The sequence below is a fragment of the Diaphorina citri genome, unplaced genomic scaffold (assembly GCF_000475195.1).
Source record: "Diaphorina citri unplaced genomic scaffold, Diaci psyllid genome assembly version 1.1 scaffold1029, whole genome shotgun sequence".
NCBI classification, from domain to species: domain Eukaryota; kingdom Metazoa; phylum Arthropoda; class Insecta; order Hemiptera; family Psyllidae; genus Diaphorina; species Diaphorina citri.
Window position 1 is genome coordinate 33,403 of NW_007378459.1, and position 11,134 is coordinate 44,536.

General features: G+C 42.7%; 1 protein-coding gene across 1 annotated transcript in view; it reads left to right on the forward strand.

The window, feature by feature from the left end:
* The window catches only part of LOC103513805 (irregular chiasm C-roughest protein), a gene marked incomplete at its 5' end in the record, with an annotated part of 39,196 nt that extends 28,803 nt beyond the window's left edge, over nt 1-10,393 (forward strand). Inside the window, 8 exon segments of the mRNA XM_017445958.2 lie at nt 2,261-2,476; nt 2,985-3,185; nt 4,362-4,541; nt 5,092-5,373; nt 7,414-7,555; nt 8,445-8,671; nt 9,129-9,296; nt 9,604-10,393. Of these exon segments, the coding sequence (XP_017301447.1) occupies nt 2,261-2,476; nt 2,985-3,185; nt 4,362-4,541; nt 5,092-5,373; nt 7,414-7,555; nt 8,445-8,671; nt 9,129-9,296; nt 9,604-10,002 (1,815 nt within the window). The 3' untranslated portion in view covers nt 10,003-10,393.
* Between the last annotated feature and the right edge of the window lie 741 nt (nt 10,394-11,134).

Consider the following 11,134-nt stretch of genomic DNA (forward strand, 5'->3'; position numbering starts at 1 on the left):
GGAGGGCGTGGGTTCAATCCCAGCCGAGGTAGGGAATTTTATCCTCAATATAATTTGAGAATTTGACCACAATAATAGTAATAGCCTACTGCTGGGGTAAAGGGACTTTTCAGTCCTATGCGAGCAGTATAAATAAGCACTATTATTATTATTAAGCAAATCTACTTGTCACAAATGTTTTGTCCCTCGATTAATACACACTAAATTTTATGACTTGACCTGGACTCGAACCGATAACCTCCAGATTCAAAGTCTACCGTGCTTACCACTACACCTTTGAGGTTGGTTATTAGAGTTGCCCATTGCTAGGGAACCTTTTTTTCTGGGGGGACTCTGGGATACGATTAACTTGAGGATAAGTTCTGTCGGCCTGGGTTGGATGGGTTGAACCCTATGCCACACAAATGTATAAATAATGTACGAGTGGGTGGATCACTTGTAGAAATAAACATGAGGGAGCTACAGTGAGGTGATTCCAAGATGAGAGTTTCGGTGTCCAATGTCTTGAATTCATATGGCAAGTAGGCAGGACACCTACAGGCTTCGTGGATCAAATCAATTCAATTTCAGTTGGATAAAGTTTCAATTGGATTTGTAGCTGTGCAGAATTTATCCAACTGGACTGTACTGTTACTAAAAGCCAGTGGTTTTTACATGAGGCTAGTTGCTGGACTGCCCACTGATTACAGTGGCTGGATTACCAGGTCATAAGTGTGTGATTACAGTGAATAAGATGAGATACGATTTTGTCTTCCAACGTCATAAAACATTTCTGGGTACATACGTAGATATCCCGCTAAAAACCCGATAAAAGTAGCTAAAGACTTTCTTATTGTTATTCTGTATTCCATTACTTTATTGTAGACTAGTGGTTGACCCGTCCTTTGTACGGGACCACCACACACACACAAATACACTCCCCCCCCACACACACCACACCCATCACACATCCACCACCACACACCACATCCACCACACACACACACCACACACACACCACACCCATCACACACATCCCACCACACCCATCACACACATCCCACCACACACACACACACACACACACACACACACACACACACACACACACACACATTCTATTTTCTTTTTGAAAGTGCCATCTCCAACTTGAGCTTTTTCATGGATCCTAATACTAGTATGGAAATGTGCTATATTGCCATATGTCAGTATTTTATAACACTGATTGATCACAGATAAAGATCTGTGTCTATACAAGCTCAACATTGTTGTATGGAGCATATTGACTAGTTTTCTTCATAGTGCAACATGATGAATCTCAGTAATCAGTCAAGAAGTTCTTTGCACACTGTGGCACCTTGTGTGTATCCAAAATCTTCATTTTGATACCTAGAAAAAGGAAGAAAGAGATAAATTAAAAAGTTTACACCTATAGGCTCTCAGGGGAGGTAATTAAAAGACAAGATTAAATCCAGAAGCATTCACATGATTCATTCATTTATTGTGTTATAGAATGGTTCCTAGGCTTTTAGCAACCTTGTCAATTTTCTTAGGCCTCGTTTATATTCAGCCCTCTCTCCTGCTACTCGTCCTGCTGTATTTACTTCTCTCTTTACTGCTTGAGAAGTGAATGCAGAAGTTGTGTTGTTGTTGTGTTAGCATCGTTCATCGACCTCCTCTGCCGTCCTCAGATCAAGGAAGCGTGCCGCCTCCGTTGGGTCCGTCCAAAGATATTGTTATCCATAAGTTTTTTGAAGCTTAAGCCACCATTTTCCTGAACCTACCTCCCTCTCTCTCCCCTATGTACCTATTCCTTCTCTTCCTTCGTTTTCCTCTCCACTCTCCCTCCTATATTAATTTCTTTCTTCCCCTCTTCATCATCTCTCCTACCAGAAAAACTATGAATCTGGTGAGAAATCTTCAACTGAGGACATAGTGTTCTGGTACCCAATGGGGCGAACCGGCTTTGGAGTTTTGCAAGTTGCTCAGAATTTTTTCCTTCTAACGTTCCCCTAAACCCAACTGTGGGTAGTACCCACAGTATACCGTACCGTAATTATGGTCCCTTACCCATATTGTATGACCTCCTTCACCTGTCAGATTCGTATAACCTTATCCCATTCTTTGGGCAGCTGCCCCTACAGCCTACACTTAAGACCTAAGCCTCAGAGTGGCCTTTTTGTGTATGGAGTTGAGCATAAATTAGAAATAAATAACTTACCCCTAAAGGGGATTTAGCTAAAAAAAACGACCTTAACCCCTTACCGTCCTCTGTCCGCAGATCACCTGGATCGACGGCACAGGCACCGTCATGAGTAACGTCCGCGTTACGGAAGAGGCGTCCGTAGATGGACGACGAACTACCGTCAAATCCACCCTGGTGCTGACGCCCAAGAAGGAGCACCACAACACCACCTTTACCTGTCAGGCCCAGAACACTGCCGACAGAACCTACAAGGTGGCCCGACTTAAGTTGCTCGTCAAGTATGCGCCCAAGGTAAGTAGGACTTTGGTGGAACTTTTAGAATTTTTCTTTGGCGGAACGCGTTATCTTTTGAACCAGTTTTAATCTTATATTTGAATGAGATATGTGAGCAAAATCGAATAGACCGTTCGAGAGTTACTTATGAAATGAAACAGACAAACTAAAACAAAAAGCAATGAAACTGCACGAGTTTTCCTTTAGTCTGTTTGTATATTACTAATAACTTTCGAACAGTCAAGTCAGTCTGATTTTGATGAAATTTGACAAAAATGTTCATTGCATCAAGAAATATTTCTCGTGAAAATTTGAGCTCCATCAGACCAATGGGGTTCCGTATTGGCGTTGGGGGCTCTTCTTCTGAGTTCTTTAATGTACTGAATCAACCACTTGTTTTCGATTTTGTGATCCCAGAACTCCCAAATCTAGTAGGTATATCCTCAAATCTTCACCCAAACTTCCCAAAGGGACTTTTCTGTCCTCTGCTGTCAGTATAAACAATCTATTCCACTCTCCTTCACAGGTTCAGGTCAGCGTTATCGGTTCCAATCGACTGGTGGAGGGCACAGACGTGCGGTTATACTGCAAAGCCGAGGCCAACCCTAGTCACATGAAGTACAGGTGGTACATCAATGACCAGCCCGTGCCTGCTGCGGCGTCCGCAACGGAGTTGTACCTCACCAACATCACCAGGCATCAGCACGACTCTATCGTCAAGTGTGAGGTAAGAACATTGATTTGTAATCTTATATTTGAATGAGATATGTGAGCAAAATCGAATAGACCGTTCGAGAGTTACGAATAAAATGAAACAGACAAACTGAAACAAAAACCAATGAAACTGCACTAGTTTTCCTTTAGTCTGTTTGTATTTCACTAATAACTTTCGAACAGTCAAGTCAGTCTGATTTTGATGAAATTTGACAAAAATGTTCATTGCATCAAGAAATATTTCTCGTGAAAATTTGGGCTCCATCGGACCAATGGGGTTCCGTATTGGCGTTGGAGGCTCTTCTTCTGAGTTCTTTAATGTACTGAATCAACCACTTGTTTTCGATTTTGTGATCCCAGAACTCCCAAATCTAGTAGGTATATCCTCAAATCTTCACCCAAACTTCCCAAAGGGACTTTTCTGTCCTCTGCTGTCAGTATAAACAATCTATTCCACTCTCCTTCACAGGTTCAGGTCAGCGTTATCGGTTCCAATCGACTGGTGGAGGGCACAGACGTGCGGTTATACTGCAAAGCCGAGGCCAACCCTAGTCACATGAAGTACAGGTGGTACATCAATGACCAGCCCGTGCCTGCTGCGGCGTCCGCAACGGAGTTGTACCTCACCAACATCACCAGGCATCAGCACGACTCTATCGTCAAGTGTGAGGTAAGAACATTGATTTGATTTCATCTAATAATTCTTTCACAAGCTCAATAAATCTTGAGCTGAATCCACCTCGTCTAAAATTTCAGCAAAAATAGCTCAAGTTTGTATCGACTAAGGAGATAGGTCTATGGCAATTTGGCAATTCGTTTTTAAATCTTAATTCTTCTCATGAGATTTGATGTTGGAATTTCCGACAACCGTTTCCGACAGTTTTGATGTTTTTTTAGGCAACGTTGAAAACTCAAAGATATGTAACTACTCACTACTTAACGTACTCCATATTAGATTCGTAGAAGCTTACCCCTCCTTTGGCTGTTTGCCTGTACATCTAAGCCTCAGATTGGGCCTTTTGTGTATGGAGTTAAGCTACTCAATATTAAGTGTGATACTCTTTATCTCATTCCTTTCTGACACTTTATCCAATTCCAGGTCCACAATGAACTACTTTACACCTCAATATTTAATATGACACCTTTTCTCATTCCTTTCTGACACATGCGACATTTTATCCAATTCCAGGTCCACAATGATGTGGGGAAGAGCGAAGACTCGGAAACTCTGGACGTAACTTACGGACCTCGGTTTAGGGCGCGTCCATACAGTGTTCAAGTGGATAGGGGCGCCGGCGTCAATCTCCTGTGTGATGTGGATGGAAATCCAGCTCCGGAGATAACGTGGATACATGAAGATTCGGATAAGGTAAGTCAAAGATAGAGTTCGGAAACATTCGATAAGGTCATTTGGATAAGTTAATTCAAGGAATATTTTTGTAATTTGAGCCTTCTTTGGGTCGTGCGGATTGGAACACATCACATGCCTTCAGGCACACTCCATTTGTCAAGGGTCTAGGTTTACTTTGCCCTTGGGACCAATTTCATTTGAACAACATTTAATTCATTAGGTGTTGGGACAAAGAGTCCCAAAAGATGGGTTAAGCTTATAAGAATCTAAGAATCCTTCACATACCTTCCATATAAGTATTTAATCCCCATTCTTCTCTTTCACAGGTGGTCGGCAACTCGCCCAATCTGACGCTCCTGATGACCTCCGATGATTTGGCGGGCCGCTACTACTGCAAAGCCTCCGTCATGGGCTTTCCCGAGGTGGGAGCCGAAGCCACCGTCTGAACATTTAATTCATTAGGTGTTGGGGCAAAGAGTCCCAAAAGATGGGTTAAGCTTATAAGAATCTAAGAATCCTTCACATACCTTCCATATGAGTATTTAATCCCCATTCTTCTCTTTCACAGGTGGTCGGCAACTCGCCCAATCTGACGCTTCTGATGACCTCCGATGATTTGGCGGGCCGCTACTACTGCAAAGCCTCCGTCATGGGCTTTCCCGAGGTGGGAGCCGAAGCCACCGTCTACCTCAAAGGTCGGCCCACCATTATCAGTCATCGCACCCAGTTTGGTATCCCTGGGGACACCGCTCGAGTGGAGTGTTCGGCATTCAGCATACCACCGCCGGAGAAAGTCACTTGGAGCTATCGGGGCGAAGAAATCGGAGTGGGATCGTCCGATGATTATTCGGTGAGTTATACACTTGGACTTTATTTTACTTACTTCCCGTGTTCGAGAGATAGTCCCAATACCTATCTTACAACACGATAAGCACAGCGATTAAAATTTCTATTATTCATTTTTTGGGGGAAAAAATTTCGGTCTGCCAATAAAAAATGATAAATTAAAGCTCTATTAAACGTAAATTGAAAAGTCACCCAAGGTTTTCCTTTTGATAGCCTAGGCAGATCCCAGGCCTTTCAAGATCCACTACCCCAGCCTTCTTTGTTCATTTTCTCAATCATTGATTTGATTTCATCTAATAATTCTTTCACAAGCTCAATAAATCTTGAGCTGTAACAATTCTTTCACAAGCTCAATAAATCTTGAGCTGAATCCACCTCGTCTAAAATTTCAGCAAAAATAGCTCAAGTTTGTATCGACTAAGGAGATAGGTCTATGGCAATTTGGCAATTCGTTTTTAAATCTTAATTCTTCTCATGAGATTTGATGTTGGAATTTCCGACAACCGTTTCCGGCAGCTTTGATGTTTTTTAGGCAATAACGTTGAAAACTCAAAGATATGTAACTACTCACTACTTAACGTACTCCATATTAGATTCGTAGAAGCTTACCCCTCCTTTGGCTGTTTGCCTGTACATCTAAGCCTCAGATTGGACCTTTTGTGTATGGAGTTAATCTACTCAATATTGAGTGTGCTACTCTTTATCTCATTCCTTTCTGACACTTTATCCAATTCCAGGTCCACAATGAACTACTTTACACCTCAATATTTAATATGACACCTTTTCTCATTCCTTTCTGACACATGCGACATTTTATCCAATTCCAGGTCCACAATGATGTGGGGAAGAGCGAAGACTCGGAAACTCTGGACGTAACTTACGGACCTCGGTTTAGGGCGCGTCCATACAGTGTTCAAGTGGATAGGGGCGCCGGCGTCAATCTCCTGTGTGATGTGGATGGAAATCCAGCTCCGGAGATAACGTGGATACATGAAGATTCGGATAAGGTAAGTCAAAGATAGAGTTCGGAAACATTCGATAAGGTCATTTGGATAAGTTAATTCAAGGAATATTTTTGTAATTTGAGCCTTCTTTGGGTCGTGCGGATTGGAACACATCACATGCCTTCAGGCACACTCCATTTGTCAAGGGTCTAGGTTTACTTTGCCCTTGGGACCAATTTCATTTGAACAACATTTAATTCATTAGGTGTTGGGACAAAGAGTCCCAAAAGATGGGTTAAGCTTATAAGAATCTAAGAATCCTTCACATACCTTCCATATAAGTATTTAATCCCCATTCTTCTCTTTCACAGGTGGTCGGCAACTCGCCCAATCTGACGCTCCTGATGACCTCCGATGATTTGGCGGGCCGCTACTACTGCAAAGCCTCCGTCATGGGCTTTCCCGAGGTGGGAGCCGAAGCCACCGTCTACCTCAAAGGTCGGCCCACCATTATCAGTCATCGCACCCAGTTTGGTATCCCTGGGGACACCGCTCGAGTGGAGTGTTCGGCATTCAGCATACCACCGCCGGAGAAAGTCACTTGGAGCTATCGGGGCGAAGAAATCGGAGTGGGATCGTCCGATGATTATTCGGTGAGTTATATACACTTGTACTTTATTTTACTTACTTCCCGTGTTCGAGAGATAGTCCCGATACCTATCTTTATCTTACAACACGACACGATGTACAGCGATTAAAATTTCTATTATTCATTTTTGGGGGGGGGGGGAAATTTTGGTCTACCAATAAAAATTGATAAATTAAAGCTCTATTAAACGTAAATTGAAAAGTTACCCAAGGTTTTCCTTTTGATAGCCTAGGCAGATCCCAGGTCTTTCAAGATCCACTACCCCAGTTAATCTGTTGTTCATTTTCTCAATTTTGTGGTCCCAAAAGACTTCCTTGGTGAACCCCTTCCCTATCAGATACAAAGATGAAATTTAACTCTTTCCAATTTTATCAGGTTGAAGTACCAGAGGTATCTCTCTGAGTATGATTTCAAGGACATAGTTTCATGTCCCATTCTCTTTTATTCACAGGTTCTGGAAGATCCACTCAAGGAGGGAATCAAAAGCACGCTCATTATCCGAGAATCTCGTCACGACCATTTCGGCGTGTACAATTGTTCCGTATCTAATCCGTATGGGTCTGACAGTGTTGAGATTATGCTCAAACCACAAAGTAAGTGCAACTCTTTCCGCTGAATATACCTAGTTGCTTTTTTTTTTTTTTTTTTTTTTTTTTTTTTAGAGGTACCATGTTTGATAGAGGGAACTGTAGGTAACTGCTGAGGTCTTATTGTCCCGAAAGTGGAGAGAGAAGAAAGACAGGATAGGACAAAGCTAGCCGTTCCAAAAACGAACTTTATCCGTTCAGGATAAATCCAGACATGCTACCAACCAACCAAGCTAACTAGGCTGACTCTGAAAGGAAAATCCAACTATGTTTCTGATGCTTCAGTGCAGCTTGAGACTCTTGAGCGCCAGTAATTTGTTCATAAATATGACCCCTTTTTTTCCTTCGAGGCGCTTTAACTCGTCTTACTGTCCCGAAAGTGGAGAGAGAAGAACACAGGATAGGAGAAAGCCAGCCGTTCTCAAAACGAACTTTATCCGTTCAGGATAAATCCAGACATGCTACCAACCAAGCTAACTAGGCTGCCTCTGAAAGGAAAATCCAACTATGTTTGTGATGCTTCAGTGCAGCTTGAGACTCTTGAGCGCCAGTAATTTGTTCATAAATATGACCCCTTTTTTTCCTTCGAGGCGCTTTAACTCTGGAATACCAGGTCGTTCACGTCACAAAATTCAATGACCCTTAACCTAACATGTATTTTTCTTGTTCATAAATATGACCTTTCATTTCTTTTGAGGCACTTCTGGAATACCAGGTCGTTCACGCCGCAAAATATGGTCCTTAACCTAACAAATGACCCTTAACCTAACATGTCTTTTTTTGGTTCATAAATATGACCTTTCATTTCTTTTGAGGCACTTCTGGAATACCAGGTCGTTCACGCCGCAAAATATGGTCCTTAACCTAACAACATGTCCTTTTTCTTCTTCTCCAGAGAGCTTCCCCCTCTTGCTCATCCTGACGGGGGTCATCGGGTGTGTGGTTATCCTAGTGGCCCTGACCATGGTGGTGATCCTATGTCAGCGTAAGGTGAAGAAGCCTCCCCCTGGGAACGGCATAGAGCATCACGTGACGGCAGATGGCGAGAAGAACCAGTGTAAGGAGTCGGATAACTCGTCTAATATTTCGGATATCAAGTTGGAGTTCCGGACCGGGTCTTCGGTAAGTGATGAACTTCATTTTTTGTTTATGCGTAGGCTCTTGGTAGTAATAGAGACATTTTTTGCAAAATATATTAATATTATTAAGTGGATCGATAAATTTCGATCGATCGATTGATTGATTCAAAACGTGCAATATTTTGCTTCCAAGTGTCCGTCAATCAAATTTCAAGATCCAAAATCAACAGCACTTATTAGGCTCCAAAAGCAATAGTACTTATTAAAGAACTTGCTATTTCTCTATCTTGCTTAAAGTCACCAAAGGCTGTAGCGAGATGAAGCGACATTTGTTTTGTTTTGTTTTGTTTTTTTTTTTTTTTTTTTTTTTTTTTAAAAAAACCTTCCTGTAGCTTATATTCCGATTCGGTTAACACTGATTTCAAGGTCTGCTTCTCCATAATTGCAGGAAATTTCATCGATTTCTTTTACTTAGTTGAATCCGTTTTCTTGTTTCTCAGGTGAGCAACGTTCATTTGGACTACGCCGGTCATGATTCAGAGACAGGCAGTGAGAGCGTTCACACCAGGATAGGCGTGCCTCTGGCAGGTCCTGTGCCGATGGATCAGAGATACCATCGCTACTCATCTGCGGACTTCGCAGACGCTGTCTTCCCTTCTCTCAAGCCGGTGAGTGTTCACGTTAGCCGTACGTTCCTTGAAACTGGGGTCTTTTTCGACGAAATTCCTGTGCGGAGTCCAGTATGTGGGACTGTTGACTATTGCACCCGTATGTTCCTTGAAATGGGGGTCTTTTCTATCACCTTTTCAAAGACTCTAGGGGGAGAAATCTTGAGACCTAGATCTGTCAGACAGTCTGATATACATAGTCCAACGGCCTGAGAGAACGTGGTCCGACAGACGGTCTGTGTGTGAATGGCGAGTATTATGACCTGACGGTTTCATTAATGTTTCTCCTTCTCTCTCTTCCCAACAGGATGGTCACAACAACAACGGCTTCGTATTCTCGGACTTCATACGGGACTACAACCAGACGCTTCCCAAACTAGCTCCCTCCCCTCATCTGCCTCCCTCCCTTTCCAACTCGGTCATAGTCACCGACAAGACGCCTCCCCCCTCCCATCTCACCATCTCCTCCAACAGCGTCGACCCGCGCTACTCCGCGACGTATGGGAACCCCTACCTTCGCCAGAGTCCGAACCTGCCCCCGCCCCACACCGGGCAGCCCCCGCCTCCGCCCTACAGCTCTGTGCGGAACGGGGCCCTCCCCCAGGCGACCCGCCTACCATCCTCCCCTACATCACAGTTCATAGTGCCTAACAATACCAATCACAGTACGAGTATAAAGCGGGGCACTCTGGCCACGCATGTATAATACGAAGTGTACAGTGTGTAGCCTGTAGTACCCTGACTGTTTAGAATAAGGTTCAAGCGTGTTTTATGTTATACGCCCTCGCGGAGCGTGTAACGGAGGGTGTGGTTATACGCAGGGTTAGGCTAGGCTTGGAAAATAGAAAAAAAGCTGACCATCAAAAATTTCACCCCATTACATTACTCTCCTTCCTATAAGATGAGGAAAGTAAAAATTAATTTTTTCTTCTATTATCCAATCCTAGCTCTGTGTATAACCAACACCGAAATCGTTATACTGAACATTTTTGGTCGTATAATGTTTTCATTATATCGTCTGAGCTTTTCGGTCATCCTTTTTCACTTTCTCTCTATCTTGCGATGTGGTAAACATAAACACCAAAGCTTAGAAGTCTCTCTGGTAATTACTAAAGCTCAGAAGTATAAACCTTCTCTACTCATCTCTACCTTGTGATGCTGAAAACAGACGTAAACACCAAAGCTCAGACATATAACATTTGTACTCTGACTGTTTAGAATAAGGTTCAAGCGTGTTTTATGTTATACGCCCTCGCGGAGCGTGTAACGGAGGGTGTGGCTATACGCAGGGTAAGGATAGGCTTGGAAAATAGAAAAAAGCTGACCATAAATTTCACCCGATTACATTACTCTCCTTCCTATAAGATGAGGAAAGTAAAAATCAATTTGTTTCGTTAATTTTTTCTTCCATTTTCCAATCCTAGCTCTGTGTATAACCAACACCGAAATCGTTATACTGAACATTTTTGGTCGTATAATGTTTTCATTATATCGTCTGAGCTTATTGGTCATCCTTTTTCACTTTCTCTCTACCTTGCGATATGGTAAACATAAACACCAAAGCTTAGAAGCCTTTCTGGTAGCTCAGAAGTATAAACCTTCTCTACTCATCTCTACCTTGTGATGCTGAAAACAGACGTAAACACCAAAGCTCAGACATATAACATTTCGCTCAAGTCGCGTATAAACCGTGCTAATGTGATTCTACTTATTGATACTGGTCCTCTTGTCCTCTATTGTGTACATACGTTTTGTTCGTCGTTGTTTATTGTCGTTATGTTTTGTACTATTGTACGTATTGTGTTGTTATTCTGTGTACTTAATTCTGTACAAAACTT